A 19257-nucleotide genomic window follows, 5' to 3' on the forward strand; every position below is an offset into this window, starting at 1 on the left:
GTTATTTAAACACAAGAACATGTTTTGTAGTTTCCAGTTGGCACCTTTCCTCTGACATATATCCTTGGTGTCCCCTGTCCCTTTAGAACTAAAAGTATGGCTGCCTCGCTGCCATCTTGTCCAAAAGTGTCCAGTTACCCTGGTTTCCCATCCACATTGATTAGGAACAGATATAAGGCCCGACCCGAAGAATGGCCCATTGATAAAAGTCCATTATGGGAGAAGCCCCTGAAAGGAACACCAATTATCACCCCTGCCCCTGAAACATCGGATGAGGACCAGAAAGTAATGGAAAGTATGGCTGCCATGTTGCCAAGTTGTCCAAGGGTAGCCAGTGTTCCTGGGTTCCCCTCAGCACCACCACCCAAAACAGAAAGACCAGCACCACCACCCAAAACAGAAAGACCAGCATCACCACCCAAAACAGAAAGACCAGCACCACCACCCAAAACAGAAAGACCAGCATCACCACCCAAAACAGAAAGACCAGTGCCACCACCCAAAACACAAATGGAACCAAGTTTGGTGAATCTAGTGCAATCTTGCACAAGTGTATCCAGTGCACCTGGTTTGGCCTCTAGGAAACCAAAGGAGACTGAAGGGGCTGAGGCTGTAGGTTGGAGTGTGGATAAAAAGCTGAAATGGGAGAGACCACATGATGAGAAGACGGTTATTGAGCTTTCGTCGTCAATTGCTTTAGACCAAGTGTATGGAGACAAAGAAATGTCGAAACGTATGGTAGTGCTTGTCCCATTTTGTCCAAGTGAGAGTACTATTCCTGGTTTTCAATCTGTTCCAAGGCCCAAAGCTCAGGTTGTGCCAAGCATGGTTAACATAATGCCAACTTGCCCAAGTGTATCTAGAGTTCCTGGACTGCCAACCATAGACCCGGCAAAGACAGTAGACTGGCCAGTAGATACAAAGGCTCTGTTTAATAAGTTACCTAAAGTAGTAGAATTATTGATGGTCCGTTTAGAGGATGTTGGCACAGTTTATAATGATAGTGAAAAGGTCAAGAAAATGGTGGATCTTAAACCATCCTGCCCCAAAACAGCCAGTATTCCTGGCTTCCCATCTGAAACAATGCAAGAGCCTACTAAATTGCCCAATGTTGGGACAAGAAAGTTTTCTGAATCTGAACTGAATATGGTTAACCTTCTGCCTACATGCCCTTTAATGGCCAGAGTTTCTGGTTTACCCTCTAAACTGCCAATTAAGTCAGATAATGTTGACTGGCATGCTAACAGTAGGCCTATTTTGGAGAGACCATTGAAGAACAGAGCACTTTCTGTAGAGCAGGAAATGCAACAAAAGGACAAAGAACTTACCAAAAATATGGTAGATATGTTACCATCTTGCCCGAATAAGGCCAGGATTCCAGGTTTACCCTCTGCATCTAGGCAGAAGCTAGTAGGCACACCAAGTATGACCAGTCTTCTGTCTACATGCCCTAGACTTTCTATGGTTTCTGGTTTACCCTCCAAACAGCCAATCAGTTCTAGAGATGCTGATTGGCTTGTGGACAGAAAGCCACTGTGGGAAAAGCCATTGAGGAAAATGGATGTGATGATTCAACCAATTTCTTCAGCTCTTACCATTGCATATAAAGACAAAATGATGTTGAAATATATGGTAGCCATGTTACCATCGTGCCCAAGGAAGGCCAGTATTCCTGGCTTTCCTTCAAAACTGAAGCAGAGGCTAGGATCCCCAAGAATGATCATGAAGTATGATCTTCTTCCTACTTGCCCTAAACTTTCCAGAGTTTCTGGTTTACCCTCTAGACATCCAACTGAGTCAGAACCTGACTACTGGCATGCTATCAGACGGCCAATAATAGAAAAGCCATTGAGGAAAACAGTTGAGCTGATCCCTTCACTTTCTGTAGCACATGCAACGTCATATGAGCACAATGAACTTGTGGTTCCTCTCTTACCATCTTGCCTGGAAAAGGCTGGTGTAGCTGGTGTAGAATCTATGCCAAGTCAAGAGTCAAATATCCTCAGTCTTCATCCTACTTGCCATAAACTTCCCAGAGTACCTGGTTTACCCTCTAGACTTCCAAACAATTCAGATGATATTGACTGGAAAGTGGACTGCAGTCCACTGTGGGAGAAGCCATTGAAGAAAAGAGAAGGACCTTTTTTACAAGATCAGGAAATGGCATTCAAAGACACTGAAATTCTGAAAGACATGGTAGCCATGTTGACAACTTGCCCAAGGAAGGCTAGTATTCCTGGCTTCCCATCTGCACCAAGGCAAGAGCCAAGTATGGTTAACATAATGCTTACTTGTTCAAGGGTATCTAAAGTTCCTGGATTGGCAATTATAGAACAGACACAAATAGTAGAATTACCAGTTGACAAAAAGTCACTGTCACCCAGAGAATGGCCTGATGAATCAATGTTCCATTTGGAGAATGATGGCAGAGTTGATCATAATAGTGAAGTGGTCACAAACATGGCATCTCTGAAACCATCCTGCCCAAACGCAGCCAGTATTCCTGGCATCGCCTCAGCATTAAGGCATGAACCAAGCATGGTTAACCTTCTGCCTACTTGCCCTAGATTGGCCAGAATTTCTGGTTTACCCTCCAAACACCCAACAATGTCTAGACATGAAAATTGGATTGTGGACAGAATGCCAATCTGGGAGAAGACATTGAGGGAATTGGATGTAACGATTCAACAAATTTATCCAGCTCATGAAACATATATGGTAAAACATATGGTAGCTATGATACCATCTTGCCCCAGGAAGGCCAGTATTCCTGGCTTCCCTTCTGCACCAACGCAGGAGCCGAATATGGTTAACCTTCTGCCTACTTGCCCTAGACTGGCTAGAATTTCTGGTTTACCCTCCAAACAGCCAAATAAGTCTGCAAATGTTGAGTGGCATGCTAACAGCAGGCCACTCTTGGAGAGACCATTGAGGAAGAGAACAGCATGTCTAATGCAGGAAATGCCACACAAGGACAATGAGCTAATGAAAAATATGGTGGCCATATTACCATCTTGCCCAAGGAAGGCTAGTGTCCCTGGCTTTCCATCTGCACCAAGGCAAGAGCCAAGTATGGTTAACATAATGCCAAATTGTCCAAGGGTATCTAGCGTTCCTGGATTGGCAGCTATCGAACAGACACAAACAGTAGAGTGGCCAGTTGATAAAGAGTTACTGTTGCCATCTAGAGAAAGGCCAGAAGAATCAATGTTCCATTTGGACGATATTGACACAGTCTATCATGATACGGAAATTGTGGAAAATATGGTAGCTTTGTCACCATCCTGCCCCTGGAAGACCAGTATACCTGGCTTCCCCTCTGCACCACAGTCGAAGCTAGAAGACACACCAAGTATGATCAGTCTTCTGACTACTTGCCCTAAACTTTCTAAGGTTTCTGGTTTACCCTCTATAGAGCGAATCAGGTCTAGAGATGAATATTGGCTTGTGGACAGAGTGCCACTATGGGAGAAGCCGTTGAGGGAAAGGGGTGTGCCAATTCTAGAAATTTCTCCAGCTCATGATAGAGACAAAGATCTGAAACACATGGTAGCTATGGTACCATCTTGCCCCAGGAGAACCAGTGTACCTGGCTTCCCTTCTGCACCAAGGCAGAGATCAGTAGAAACCCCAAGTATGGTGAATCTTGTGCCTACTTGCCCAAAGGTATCGACTGTTTCTGGATTGCCAGCTTTGGATCTGAATCAGGCACCAGATTGGTCAGTAGATAAAGATTATTTGAACATTTCACCAAGAAAAAGGTCAGGATTATTAGATAATGTTGGCACAGTCTATAATGATAGTGAAATGGCCAGCACCATGCTTGCTCTTACACCATCCTGCCCAAGAGCAGCCAGTATTCCTGGCTTCCCCTCTGCACCAAGGCAAGAGCCAATTATGATGAACCTTCTGCCTACTTGTCCTAGATTTTCCAGAGTTTTTGGTTTACCTTCTAGACATCTGCCAAAGTCTGAAAATGTTGTCTGGCATGCTAACTGGATAACACTTTTGGAGAAGCCATTTAAGAAAATAACAGTTTCTTTGGTACAGGCAATGCCACATGACAACAAAGACGTTACACATAACATGGTAGATATGTTACCATCTTGCCCGAAGAAGGCCAGGATTCCTGGTTTTCCCTCTGCACCACATCCCAAAGCTGAGGTAGATCTTAGTATGTTGAGTCTTGTTCCTGCTTGCCCAAAAGTTTCCAGTCTCCCGGGTTTCGCATCCATTGAAGGGCCTACAACATTAGAGTGGCTTGTTGACCCCAAGCCTATGTTTGAATACTTGCAAAAGAAGGAAAAGGAAGAAGACATTTTTCCAAAAGACCGACCAAAAGAAGACACTGAAAAAATGAAAGCAATGGTTGCTTTGGTGCCATGTTGCCCAGTAGAATCCATGATTCCTGGTTTCCCTTCTGCACCACGCAAAAAGGCTGAGGAGACACCAAGTATGATGCATATTGTTCCCTCCTGCCCTAAAACTTCTAGTCTCCCAGGTTTTCCATCCATTGAGGGGAATAGGGAAACAGGGTGGGTAGTTGATGAGAGGCCATTTTACAAGAGACCACCAAAGGAGAGGAAAGTAATTTTTGACAGCTCAAAAGCAGACAAAGAGGAAATGAAAATCAACATTCATTTGAGGCAATCATGCCCTCATGCTGCTCGGATCCCTGGCTTCCCATCTGCACCACAACCCAGTAGGTTGAGTCTTGTTCCCACGTTCCCTAACGTTTCCAACCTACCGGGTCTCGCATCCACTGAGGGGGGTACAACGTTAGAGTGGTTTGTTGACCCCAAGCCTATGTTTGACCACTTGCAGAAGAAGGAAGACGTTTTTCCAAAAGACGGATCAAAGCAAGACATTGACAAAATGAAAGCAATGTTTGCTTTGATGCCATCTTGTCCTGAAGCATCTGTGAATCCAGGCTTCCCCTCTGTACCGGCGAATAAGTTTGCAGACACACCAAGCATGATCAGTCTTCTGCAGACTTGTCCTAAAGTTTCTAAAGTTTCTGGCTTACCTTCGAGACTTCCTATCAATTCAGATAAAGATGGCTGGTGTGTAGACAAGAGGCCACTGTGGGAGAGGCCATTAAATAATAGAGGCACACTATCCTTTTGTCCCGTGCAAACATTATCATTCAAAGAGAGAGCGATGATTACAATTATGGTGTCTATGTTACCACCTTGCCCAATAAAAGCCACCATTCCAGGCTTTCCCTCATCGTCACGGCACAAGTCGGATAGGGCTCATATTAGGGTGATCCCAAGCATGGTATGTCTATGGCCTACCTGCCCGAAATATTCAAGGGCTTCAGGTTTCCCCTCAAGACGTCCATTCAAGGCAGGACATGATGGCTGGCATGTTGACAGGGAGACATTTTGGGTTAAATCGCTGAGGAAAGGAGAGGGGCTTAATCTCCAGCTTTCTCCAGTTGAGGATATGTCATTCAGAGACAGAGAAATAATGACAAGTATGGTACCATCATGCCCAGCCAAAGCCACCCTTCCTGGCTTCCCATCGGCTCCACAAGCCAAAGCCTCTCACGTTGAAGTAGAAAAAGAGCCATGCATGACTTCCCTTTTCCCATCTTGTCCGGAAGTGTCTCGTATCATTGGTTTTCCTTCAAGACAATTGATCATGTTGGATGATGGTTATGTAGAGGGCTGGCCAATGGTCAAGGGTGTAGTCTGGGAGAAATCACCAACGAGGGTTGCTAATACTCTAGAATGCTCTCCATTTGAGGGAGACTGTTGTTACAGAGACAAAGTCATGATAAAGGCAATGTTATCTCTTATACCATCATGTCCATGTGTTGCTTTGAATCCAGGTTTCCCATCTCTTCAGATTTGTCCATCTGAGGAAATGTCATTTAGAGACAGAGAAATATTGACAAGTATTGTGCTGTCATGCCCAGCAAAAGCCACCCTTACTAACTTCCCATCGGGTCCACGAGCAAAAGAGGCTCATGTTGAAGCCGAGAAAAAGCCATGCATGACTAGTCTTTCCCCATCTTGCCCGGAAGTTTCTAGTATAATTGGTTTCCCTTCAAGACAGTCAGTCATGTCTGATCACGCTTATGTAGAGGGCTGGCCGACATTCAAGAGTGTACTCTGGGAGACACCACCAACGAGGGTTGCTAATACTCTGGAGACTCTGGAATGCTCTCCATTTGAGGGAGACTGTTGTTACAGAGACACACGCATGAAAAAGGCAATGTTATCTCTTGTACCATCCTGCGCAAGTGTTGCTCTAAGTCCGGGCTTTCCATCTGTGTCACAGCTCATTGTAGAGAAGCTTCCAAGTATGGTGAATATTGTGCTATCTTGCCCCAACATTTCTAATGTCATTGGGCTCCCATCCATAAAGATAGAACTAGCAGAGCAGGATCCAGTTAAGGGTTGGCCAGCTGACCAAAAGCCATTGTTAGAGAAGCCAGTGAAGGCGAGGCTCTCTGTGACTGTACTTTCATCCCCAGTTATAAGTAGATTAAAAAATGACAAAGAGTTTGACAGACATATGATGGCCCTGGAGCCAACATGTCCAGAAGAAGCCAAAATACCTGGTTTTCCCTCTGCCCCAAGACCCAAGACAAAGCAATACATCACTGCTACAGTTAAATCATCATGCTCCAATGTTGCCAAAGTCTCTGGCTTTCCCTCTTTACAACCAGAGAAAGTAGATAAGGTTTTAGTAGAGAACTGGGCTGTGGAAGATGGACCATTATGGCAGCAAACACAGAAAGAGATTCCAGCTATTGGAGTCAGTAGAGCAGATGATGCCAAAGGAATGGCAGCTATGTTACTATCTTGCCCAAAAGACGCTAGTATACATGGCTTTCCATCAGCACCATGGCCTATAGAAGAACAAGAGCCAAACATGCCCAGTCTTTTGTTAACTTGCCCAATGGTTACACATGTCCAAGGAATTCCATCCACAAAGACGCAAAATCAAGAGGATCCTCCAATTCATCAGTGTCCTGTGGAGGAGAAGCCATTTTGGGAAAAGTCACTGAAAGAGAAAACAGTGCAGTCTCTGGCACCCACTCATGATGAATTAGAGAAGGGAATGGTGTCTATGTTGGCATCTTGCCCAAGTGAGGCCATTGACCCTGGCTTTCCATCGACACGTTATCAAATGCCTCTCGACAGTGATTCGTCTATAAATCAACAGTCAAGTCGAGGTGAAAGGATGGAATGGGCAGAGGAGATATATGACTGCAAGGAGGGCCAAACAGAGCTTAGCCACAAACCCAAACGAATCGAATCAGTGGTGAATGAGAACAAACAAGAATTTAAACATGGCTCAGTTTTGGAGAGGCTCAAGGAAGAGGGTGTCATTCAGACCCAATATGAGGCGCAAGAAGTGGGCGTTCTAGAAAGAGGGTGAGTGAGTGGGAGTAGGAGAGCAGACTATTCTAAATCTGCGTTATGGCACTTTTGTGAGACTTTAAAACACATTTCTCTGCCTGTCAGTTGCCTGTCAGATAGAGTATGAAACACTTGCATTTCAACTCTGTTTTCAGACACTTGCACTGCCGAATGTGGCACTCCATTCCTACAGACATGCCATTGTTCTTGACTGTCAGAGAGAGGTGGGTTGTGTTGGTTTGCTGCAGGAGTGCAGCTGTTCTCGTTTGGCTGCTTATAATAATGCTTGTGCACCATCTCCTCCACATCTGACTGACACTACTGTGTTTTTGCACTATTCTTGCAAGGTGCATGCCCTGTGCTTTTCACTGTGTAATTCTTCCCATTTATTTGGTCGCTCACTTCCTGTCACTCTCTTTCAGCCCTTCGTGTCATTCTCCCACTCAAGGGGGACAGCCATTACCGTATGGGATGGGAGCAGCTGTTGACAATGAGCCAAAAGAAATTTCACATAGCCAGATGGCGTGTGAGGTTGTGGCACTAGTAGAGTATCAAGTTGTAGAAGACTTGGACATGATATGTGAGGAAGAAGCGGTAGAGGAAGTCTTAGAGTCAGTCTCTGGAATAGAGCATTCTGGGAAGGACGAGGTTACTGTGGCTAGGCAGGTGAAAGTTTATGAGATGCGGTAAGTGTGAAAGGGCCACAGCGCTCAACCTCACTACCTGCCAGCATGGTGCTGGTTTAGTTGTGTTGATCTGCATGGTGTTGCATTCCTATGGCTGTTTTTGGAGTTTGGATTTAACATAACTTAAACAGAGCATTAGCCAAATGCAGGAATGGTATGAAATCGTAAATTGTAAGATTTGTGCTTCTAGACTTAATTGAATTCGCCAATATTTTGCATTATCAGTTACAATTTTGATGAATATATATACTGAGCAATAATATAAATGCAACATGTAAAGTGTTGGTCCCATTTTTCATGAGCTGAAATAAAGATCCCAGAAATGTTCCAAACGCACAAAAAATGTTTTTTCTAAAATGTTAGTCATTAGTGTGCATTTATCCTTTGCCAAGATAATCGATCCACCTGACAGGTGTGGCATATCAAGAAGCTGATTAAACAGCTTGACACAGCCTGACATATTACACAGGTGAAACTTGTGCTGGGGAAAATAAAAGTCCACTCTGAAATGTGCCGTTTTGTCACACAGCACAATGCCACAGATGTCTGAAGGTTTGAGGGAGTGTGAAATTGGCATGCTGACTGGAGGAATGTCCACAAGAGCTGTTGCCAGAGAATGTAATGTTAATTTCTCTACCATATGCTGTCTGCAACGTAATTTTGGAGAATTTGTCACTACATCCAACCGGCTTCAGAACCGCAGACCATGTGTAACCACGCTAGCCCAGGACCTCCACATCCGGCTTCTTCACCCGCGGGATCGTCTAAGACCAGCCACACGGACAGCTGATGAAACTGTGGGTTTGCACAAAAAAATCATTTCTGCACAAATTGTCATAAACGGTCTTGACCTGACTGCAATTTGCCATCGTAACCGACTTCAGTGGGCGAATGCTCACCTTCGATGGCCACTGGCACGCTGGAGAAGTGTTCCCTTCACGGATTAATCCCAGGTTCAACTGTACCGGGCAGATGGCAGACCCCGTGTATGGCGTCGTGTGGGCGACCGGTTTGCTGATGTCAGCGTTGAGAATAGAGTGCCCCATGGTGGCGGTGGGGTTATGGTATGGGCAGGCATAAGGTACGGGCAACGAACACAATTGCATTTTATCTATGGCAATTTAAATGTACGGAGATACCGTGACGAGATCCTGAGGTCCATTGTTGCGCCATTCATCTGCCGCCATCACCTCATGTTTCAGCATTATAACGCAAGGCCATGTCGCAAGGATCTGTACACAATTCCTGGAAGCTGGAAATGTCCTAGTTCTTCCATGGCATGTATACTCACCAGACATGTCGCCCATTGAGCATGTTTGGGATGCTGTGGATTGACGTGTACGACAATGTTTTCTAGTTCGCATAGCCATTGAAGAGGAGTGGGACAACATTCCACAGGCCACAATCAACAGCCTGATCAACTCTATGTGAAGGAGATGTGTCGAGCTGACTGGTTTTCTGATCCACACCCCTACCTTTTTTAAGGTATCTGTGACCAACAGATGCATATCTGTATTCCCAGTCATGTAAAATCCATAGATTAGGGCCTAATGAATTTATTTAAATTTACTGATTTCCTTATATGAACTGTAACTCAGTAAAATCTTTGAAATTGTTGCATGTTGCATTTATATTTTTGTTCAGTATACATTTTTGCAAGCATTGTTTTGAAAAATCCTTTACATTTGATTGTGTGGTGTTTATACACTTAGATTGGCTTTATCTTGATTGAAATGTTTGCATTATTAATTGTAATTTTTGTGAATGGTCAGATCATGTTTGAGCATGAGTTTTGGTTTGTGTGTGATTGTTTTGATGGTCATTTCCTATTGATTGCTTTGTTCTTAGTTGAAAACGCTGCTTTCATGGTTGTTATAGTCACCTCTGACCTTGGTTTACCCTCTCCTCAGACCTCAAAATATGGCTTCATCATCACCAAGAGTTGCCAGTGCACCAGGGTTTCCATCCACTCAAGCGTCCTTTTCAGAGGCTCAATTGGAAGACTGCCCAGTGGACACGAGCATATTATGGGAGAAACCAACAAAGGACGGTCCACAGCTGGCCATGGATAGATCAAAAGAGGAGAGAGACATGGTGAGATTTATGGCAGATATAGTCCCATCTTGCCCAAGAACTGCCAGCATTCCAGGCTTTCCGTCTACACAACTGTCCAAAGAAGTCGAGGTAGAGAGGGAACCTAACATGGCAGATCTAATGCCAAGAGTGGCTGGCACACTCATATTCCCTTCTCTTGAAAGTCAGGTAGAGGAGTGTACAGTCAACACTGAGGCAATTTGTGAGAAGACAGTGAAGGGGAAAGAAGGGGTGACCATTAGGTCCAGTCCACATTTGGACAGATTACAAGAAGAGCTAATGAAACACATGGTGACTGTGGAGCTATCGTGCCCTACTGCAGAAAGTATTCCCGGCTTCCCCTCTGCACCACACCCCAAAGCTGAGGTAGATCTAAGTATGTTGAGTCTTGTGCCCACTTGTCCTAAAGTATCCAGTCTCCCGGGTTTCGCATCCACTGAGGGGGCTGCAACATTAGAGTGGCTTGTTGACCCTAAGCATATGTTTGAGCACTTGGAGAAAAAGAAGAAGAAAGAAGAAGAAACTGTTTTTCCAAAGGACAGATCAAAAGAAGACAGTGAAAAAATGACAGCAATGGTTCCTTTGATGCCATGTTGCCCAAAACCATGCCTGATTCCTGGTTTCCCCTCTGCACCACATCCAGAAGCTGAAGTGGGGACAAGTAGTGTGAATCTTGTTCCCTCCTGCCCTAAAGTTTCTAGTCTCCCTGGTTTTCCATCCATTGAGAAGGATAGGGAAGCAGGGTGGGTTGTTGATCAGAGCTCATTGTTCAAGATACCATTAAAGGATAGGAAAGTCATTATTGACAGCTTAAAGGTAGACAAAGAGGAAATTAAAACCAACTTTTCAATGCGGCCTTCATGTCCTGACGCTGCAAGGATCCCTGGCTTCCCGTCTGCACCACAACCCAATATGTTGAGTCTTCCCACTTTCCCTGAAGTTTCCTGTCTCCCTGGTTTCACATCTACTGAGGGGATTACAACATTAGAGTGGCTTGTTGACCCCAAGCCTATGTTTGAGCACTTGCAGAAGAATAAGAAAGAAGAAGTTTTTCCAAAAGACAAATTTAGGAAGGAAGACATTGAAAAAATGAAAGCAAAGGTTGCATTGGTGCCATGTTGCCCAGAAGCATCCATGATTCCTGGCTTCCCCTCTGTACCGCAACCCCAAGAGATATATTTTGAGCCAACTATACTCAGCCTTCTTTCATTGTGTCCAAAAGTCTCCAGTATTGCAGGTTTCCCATCTCGTCAGCAAACTGACAGAAAAGATTGGCACACAGATCTGCCCCAGGATCATCAGCCATTTTGGGAGAAACAAATGACGGTGAACCCAGATTTGAAAATGGAAAGGTCAGAAAAAGACCAAGCCAAGACGAAAGGAATGGTGGCTCTGGTACCATCTTGTCCCAAAGTGGCTCACACTCCTGGTTTCCCATCTGTATCACAACCCAAAGAGGTATATTATGGGCCAAGTATTGTCAGTCTATCATGTCCAAAAGTCTCCAGTATTGCCGGTTTCCCATCCCGTCAGCAAACTGACAGAAAAGATTGGCACACAGATCTGCCCGAGGATCATCAGCCATTATGGGAGAAGAAAATGAAGGTGAAGCCTGTTGTTATAATGGAAAGATCAGAAATAGACAAAGAAAGTATGAAAGGAATAGTGGCTCTGGTTCCATCCTGTCCAAAAATGTCTCTGGTGCCTGGTTTCCCATCTGTACCGCAACCCAAAGAGGTCTATTATGGGCCAAGTATGATCGGTCTATCATGTCCAAAAGTCTCCCGTATTGCCGGTTTCCCATCCCGTCAGCAAACTGACAGCAAAGATTGGCACACAGATCAGCCTGAGGATCATCAGCCATTATGGGAGAAGCAAATGAAGAAGAAGATGATGTTATTGATGGAAATATCAGAAAAACAGAAACAAGATATGAAAGAAATGTTGGCTCTGGTACCATCTTGTCCGAAAGTGGCTCGTATCCCTGGTTTCCCATCTGTACCACAACCCAAAGTAGTATATTATGGGCCAAGTATGATCGGTCTATCATGTCCAAAAATCTCCAGCATTGCCGGTTTCCCATCCCGTCAGCAAACTGACAGCAAAGATTGGCACACAGATCTGCCTGAGGATCATCAGCCATTATGGGATAAGCAAATGAAGGTGAAGCCTGTTGTTATAATGGAAAGATCAGAAATAGACAAAGAAAGTATGAAAGGAATAGTGGCTCTGGTTCCATCCTGTCCAAAAATGTCTCTGGTGCCTGGTTTCCCATCTGTACCGCAACCCAAAGAGGTCTATTATGGGCCAAGTATGATCGGTCTATCATGTCCAAAAGTCTCCCGTATTGCCGGTTTCCCATCCCGTCAGCAAACTGACAGCAAAGATTGGCACACAGATCAGCCTGAGGATCATCAGCCATTATGGGAGAAGCAAATGAAGAAGAAGATGATGTTATTGATGGAAATATCAGAAAAACAGAAACAAGATATGAAAGAAATGTTGGCTCTGGTACCATCTTGTCCGAAAGTGGCTCGTATCCCTGGTTTCCCATCTGTACCACAACCCAAAGTAGTATATTATGGGCCAAGTATTGTCAACCTTCTTCCATTGTGTCCAAATGTCTCCAGTATGGCAGGTTTCCCATCCTGTCAGCGAACTGACAGCAAAGATTGGCACACAGATCTGCCTGAGGATCATCAGCCATTATGGGAGAAGCAAATGAAGGTGAAGCCTGTTGTTATAATGGAAAGATCAGAAATAGACAAAGAAAGTATGAAAGGAATAGTGGCTCTGGTTCCATCCTGTCCAAAAATGTCTTTGGTGCCTGGTTTCCCATCTGTACCGCAACCCAAAGAGGTCTATTATGGGCCAAGTATGATCGGTCTATCATGTCCAAAAATCTCCAGTATTGCCGGTTTCCCATCCCGTCAGCAAACTGACAGCAAAGATTGGCACACAGATCTGCCTGAGGATCATCAGCCATTATGGGAGAAGCAAATGAAGAAGAAGATGATGTTATTGATGGAAATATCAGAAAAACAGAAACAAGATATGAAAGAAATGTTGGCTCTGGTACCATCTTGTCCGAAAGTGGCTCGTATCCCTGGTTTCCCATCTGTACCACAACCCAAAGTAGTATATTATGGGCCAAGTATGATCGGTCTATCATGTCCAAAAATCTCCAGCATTGCCGGTTTCCCATCCCGTCAGCAAACTGACAGCAAAGATTGGCACACAGATCTGCCTGAGGATCATCAGCCATTATGGGATAAGCAAATGAAGGTGAAGCCTGTTGTTATAATGGAAAGATCAGAAATAGACAAAGAAAGTATGAAAGGAATAGTGGCTCTGGTTCCATCCTGTCCAAAAATGTCTCTGGTGCCTGGTTTCCCATCTGTACCGCAACCCAAAGAGGTCTATTATGGGCCAAGTATTGTCAACCTTCTGCCATTGTGTCCAAAAGTCTCCAGTATTGCAGGTTTCCCATCCCGTCAGCGAACTGACAAACATTATTGGCACACAGATCTGCCTGAGGATCATCAGCCATTATGGGAGAAGCACATGGAGGTGAAGCCAGTTGTGATAACGGAAAGATCAGAAATAGACAAAGCCAAGATGAAAGGAATAGTATCTCTGGTACCATCTTGTCCAAAAGTGGCTCGTACCCCTGGTTTCCCATCTGTACCACAACCCAAAGAGGTATATTATGGACCAAGTATTATCTGTCTTTCATGTCCAAATGTCTCCAGTATTGCAGGTTTCCCATCCAATCAGCAAACTGAAGGAAAAGATTGGCACACAGCTCCACCCAAGGAGCATCAACCATTATGGGAGAAGCAAATGAAGAAGCTGATTTTATTAATGGAAATATCAGAAAAAGACAAACAAGAAATGAAAGGAATGGTGGATCTGGTACCATCATGCCCTACTGCAGCAAGTATTCCTGGCTTCCCCTCTGCACCACATCCCAAAGCTGAGGTAGATATAAGTATGTTGAGTCTTGTGCCCACTTTCGCTAAAGTTTCCAGTCTCCCTGGTTTTGCATCCACTGAGGGGGCTACATATTTAGACCCCAAGCCTATGTTTGAGCTCTTGAAGAAGAAAGAAGAAAACATTCTCCCAGAAGATGGATCAAAAGAAGACATTGACAAAACAATAACAATGGTTGCTTTGGTGCCATGTTGCACAGAAGCAGCCGGGATTCCTAGCTTCCCCTCTGCACCACAACCTAAGAAGGAAGTAAATAGTGTGGATTTCACACAATCGTGCCCCAAAATCTCCAGTCTACCAGGTTTGCCAACTACGGCCAAAGCCCCGACAGGAAATTCACAGGTTGAACAGAAGCCTCTGTTTGAGAAGACACTGAAAGATGAGACCATAAGAATCCAAGATAGGTCCGCAGAATTCAAAGGAAATATGAAAAATATAGTGGCACGTGAGAGTCTCACTCCTGGGTTCCTGTCCTTACCACAACCTAAAGCAATGGAAGAACAAACCATGTCTGCTCTACACCCATCTTGTACAAATGAATCTACAGTAGCTGGATTACCTTCTAGACAGGCAATTGAATTAGCTCTGGCCCAGGGAGAAGAATCTGTGAGTTCTATGCAGCCATTGTATGAAAAACCCTTGAAGGATAGGTCAGAGGATACTGTACTTTCCAAGCCTGACCTAGGCAGTGCAGTTGGAGATGAAGGCCTTAAAACTATGGTTGCACTGGCACCATCTTGCCCCGAGGCAGCAAGCGTTCCTGGTTTTCCATCTGTGCCCCCTCACAGTCCAGAGTCTGTAGAGGCACATGGTAAGACGTGTGTGGTTAAGAATGTCATATTCTATTTCCAGTGACTCACATTGCAAGTGGAAAGCAACATTATTTTGCTTTTGGTTTTTAAGAGACAAGTATGCAGACAAAGGAGAAAGAGGTTGCTGGAGAACCAGCAGAGTATGTTCTAGATAAGGGGTAAGTGTTTGAGCATATGACTTTCTGCATGGATTGCAGTGGTAGTGGTAGTGATGTGTTGTTGTTTGTCTTATTTGGTCTGCCATGGCCACTGGAAAGCCAGGTATTTGAGCTCTGGCAAATCTCTGAACTAACTGTCCAGTGAAAATCTCACTTTGAAAAGTGAATATTCTGTTGACTCAAACCCAAATAATGTTGTCGACTCATCTTATAATCGTATTTGTGGCCAAAGCATGAATGAGAGAGAGAAAAAACCCACCGGTAACTTCTATCTCAAACAGACTGTTTCAAAAGTGCTTGCTATGAGCTGGCCAATCAGCGGTCTACTCTCATGAATATTTTCTATGACCGGTACACGCCCACACCATTCTGTTGTTCAGGGTACTCCCATACCATTCCAACAGAGCTGCTTTATAACATACTTAATTATCATTTTTGGAAGGAAAACTATTTCACTCTTATTGTAATTCATTCTAGGTCGTATTTCATAGGAATCTGGAAACACTGAAAAGTTAGTTTTAAAGACTGCATGGCTTTTGGTCATTTTCAAGATGCTCTGCATCTGAGATGTGTTTTAGGTCTGTGAGCCTCTTACATGGCGGTCAATAATTATGGATTGAAATTCTTAGTGAATTTGTGACGGGTGAGTCATTGTGGTGCATGCCAATGACTGTGTGTTTTTCTGTGTGTGGCATGGATTCTGTGGGGATGTTCTTTTCAATGTTCACCTCTCATGTTAGTGTCCTCAGCAGCCCACAAATAGAGAAGTCCACACCTGAGGAGATCCCAAAGCCCTCAGCAGTGTCAGAACCAGAGCTAGTCTTGGGGTGGGAGGTGCTGGAGGCTGATGGTTCTGTGGCAGAGAAGCCAGAGGAGGCCTCTGGCCTTCTACAGAATATTGTTGATGTCTTCTCCAGAGGGTAAGTGGGAGATTGGTGTGAGGGAAAATGTGTAGTGTGTTTTCTTTTTAGAAAGTAGAAGCATTCTGACTCATGAGTCCACTGAAGGTTATTATATTCACCAGTATCACCGTCATGTTCACTAGAGTTGTTAAGATTTCTGTTTGCATGTGATGGCATTTTCTATTTTTGATCTTCATCATGGATTGAAAAATCACAGTTTGGTTCAATTTTAGAACTTCGAGCAAATTTCGTATGCGATTAATAAAATCAATTTCTTGATGATTGAAGTTTGAGCGATCTGTGTTTATTCGCCTTGATTTCTGAGAAGACTTGAGACTTTGTGTATGGTTGGCATGCTCCAAATGTGTATCACTCTTGTTTTAGGGTTCAATCCCTCACTTACTGTTAGTATCCCTCTCTCACAGTTATGAAACAGTAGCAGCCATTTTGGGTCCGTCTGGTTCACCTCCAACAGAAGATGTAGACAGTGGTGTTGTGGATCCAGAGGACAGTGCAGTCCCATCAGAGAGCTCCTCTGATCCTGTCCCAGATATATCTATCCTTGTTCAGGAAGCAGTGTCTGGAGAGGCATCGCATGTTGAGGGTGAAACCAATCCTATAGAGCTCCCAACCACACCTGAGCCATCCTTGTTGACGGTGGAAGACAAGCAATCCAACTCTCCATCGGCAGTGAGACAAAACAGTGAGGATGGGTTCATTGGAGTCGAAGGCCCAAGCAGTATGAGAAAATGGCCGCCGTTGACGGAGGCTGACCTTACTGAGATCTCCAGAGGAGAGTTTGCGGTAACTGGGGAAGAAGAGGTTACCCTTGACTCATGGGCACAAATAGGGGAGAAGTCAACGTTCAAAGTGCAGGATGATGTTGAAGTTTTTTCAGCAAGGTCACCTATCGAGACAGAATTATCACCTTCATCACACCTGGACAAGGGGTGAGTGTCATGGCAGCAAACCCGTCTCGGAACTATTTGCCTGCACGGTTTGAGAATCCAAATTCGTTTACTTGCAGTTGTAACATTGTCTCTTGTTCGCATAATGTTTTGCTCAGCAATGTTTGCTACTCAGTGAACTGTGATGGACAAGTCTACAGTACAGAATGTTGGATGGGTTTAAGCTGCTTCTTGACGCTTAAGACACTTGTTTGTGGGTCCAGGTCATCAGTGTCTTTTGCAGTGTTTATGCCGCTATGTCAGACGCGTAACAAATATATGTGTGTGAGCGCATGTTTGTAATTCAAGCAAAGGAACATGGACGATTTGTATGAGTTAATACTGGTCACTGTGTTGAGTTGTTCTCTTGTAACACTTCAGTGTCTCCTCTGTGGACTTGGGTTTGCAACTGTCTCTATTTAGTCATTTGCTGGCTTATGGAATGTGGCTTTTGTGAAAAATCATTGTTGAAAGGTTTTTTTTTGTTGATAATATAATTAAACCGAGAAACATTGTTTAAAGTGAGAAGTTAGGCCTGGAATGGATTCTAATTCTATAGCAAGACCTGAGTCATGACTGTATTTTTTTTTCTTTAAGCCCCCAACACACAATCACAGAAGAAGCCTCCGGCCCTACCTCACAACCTACTGCAGACAAGTTGCTGGTAGAGGACAAGTCTGAAGAATATATAGTACCCATACCAGATAAACCCTCTGATGATCAGACTGTCACCCCAGTCACATCAGTTGAAACACAATCAGAAGTTGCCCCCCCTCAGAGAGGCAGAAAGAAAAAAAGATCCCTTCCACAAGAGTCTCAACAAAAAGCAGATGGCCAAGGAAGTGTGGCTACCCAGGATGTCGCTGCACAGGTAACAACTAAACTGGTCGCTCCTCATCGTGTGAAGAAAAAAGAGGGAAGTCTTCCTCCAGAAACTCAACAGGAAGCTGATGATCAAGGGATTGTATTTAATGTAGTCCCTTCACAGCCTCTAAGGAGAAAAGACAGCCTCAGTCCAGAGCGCAAACAAAAATCTGAGAATGTGTCTGCACAGAAGCCCATTGATGTAGTCACTTCCTGCTGTCCGAAGAGAAAAGACAGTAATCTTCTAGAACCTCTAGAGAAAGCTGATGGTCAGAAGGGTTTCGCTGCCCAGGCAGCTCCTCAGGTGGTCCCATCACGGCCTGGCAGTAAAAGAGACCGTAGTCTTTCAACAGAGCCCAAACAGAAAGCTGAGGCCCCTGTCCAGGCGCACACAGAAGTGGTCCCTCCTTGCCGTACTAAGAAAAGAGACCGTAGTCTTCCAGCAGAGTCTCCACACCGACCTTTGAGGAGAAAGGAAAGCTTCACTAAAGACACATCAACACAGGCAACTAGCCTGGTCCCACCTCCGCGCCCAAGGAGAACCTCTAGAGCCTCCAGTGCAGAACCTTCAGAGAAACTTGGCCAGGGAGCCACTGAACTGATTCTACCACAGCCAACTCAGAAGGCTGATGAGCCAGAGAATTTGATTGCCCAGGCGGTCACCAAGCTGATTCCACCTCAGCGCACAGGGAAAGCGTCTTTCTCTACCGAACATCGACAGAAAGCTGACGATTTAGAGAGTGCTACTGGTCAGGTCACAACTGTTCCCCTAACACCAGATCATGTACCGACAGAGTCGTACACGGACTTTGGTGTGAGAGAGACTGCCCCCCTCTTGATCATCAGAAAAATAGCCCCGCCAAGGCGCAGCAAGAAAACAAATTCTCCCCCAGTGGAATCAGGCAAAGCAGAAGATGTGGTTGTAGAGGCCCTGAATGCTGCCAACCAGGGGTCTGCAGCACCATCCCAGATAGAGGATATGATGATCGACTCGATTGAAAAGGTTGAGACTGAGTTGCAGTCTCAGAAAGTCACAGAAATGGCCACTGAGCCAGTTGAAGATAAGCCACACTTTGAAGGGGTTGCCGTGAATTTGACAGTAATTTATAGGCCGCTCATTGACAAGTAAGTTCATGTATTTCATATTGCAGTACACCTACTGTAATCTTAAAACAGTATCAAAGCAATTACTGTACAATGACATACCATACAATACCGTAGAATTGACTGTATTATACTGTGAAAAAAGTCAATGCTGCCGTAATCGAATGGATGAATGAATGGATGGATGGATGGAGGGAAGAATGAAATTCATTGTGGGGATTGGGGTTTGTATTTCACATGATTTTACTGTAATTACATGGGATTGGTGCGAGCAGGTTGGCTGCTAGGTAATGTGTTTACATATCGCAACATATCAAATAA

The 19257-nt window shown here is 44.5% G+C and overlaps 1 protein-coding gene across 28 annotated transcripts in view; it reads left to right on the forward strand.

The window, feature by feature from the left end:
- Window positions 1-19257, forward strand: part of LOC110531861 (EH domain-binding protein 1) — a 67875-nt gene that overhangs the window by 38235 nt on the left and 10383 nt on the right. For 5 of the 28 annotated variants that reach the window (XM_036987738.2, XM_036987741.2, XM_090183963.1 and 2 more), the window contains 8 exons: window positions 87-7391; window positions 7532-7600; window positions 7799-8062; window positions 9973-14960; window positions 15053-15119; window positions 15860-16039; window positions 16447-16971; window positions 17566-18957. The exons of 9 other annotated variants lie outside the window; for them this stretch is intronic. In XM_036987738.2, the coding sequence (XP_036843633.2) occupies window positions 87-7391; window positions 7532-7600; window positions 7799-8062; window positions 9973-14960; window positions 15053-15119; window positions 15860-16039; window positions 16447-16971; window positions 17566-18957 (14790 nt within the window). 14 more of the 28 variants (XM_036987745.2, XM_090183967.1, XM_090183970.1 and 11 more) reach the window with 7 other exon arrangements.

This window comes from Oncorhynchus mykiss, chromosome 9, assembly GCF_057628025.1.
Source record: "Oncorhynchus mykiss isolate SJ-2025 chromosome 9, ASM5762802v1, whole genome shotgun sequence".
Lineage (NCBI taxonomy): Eukaryota > Metazoa > Chordata > Actinopteri > Salmoniformes > Salmonidae > Oncorhynchus > Oncorhynchus mykiss.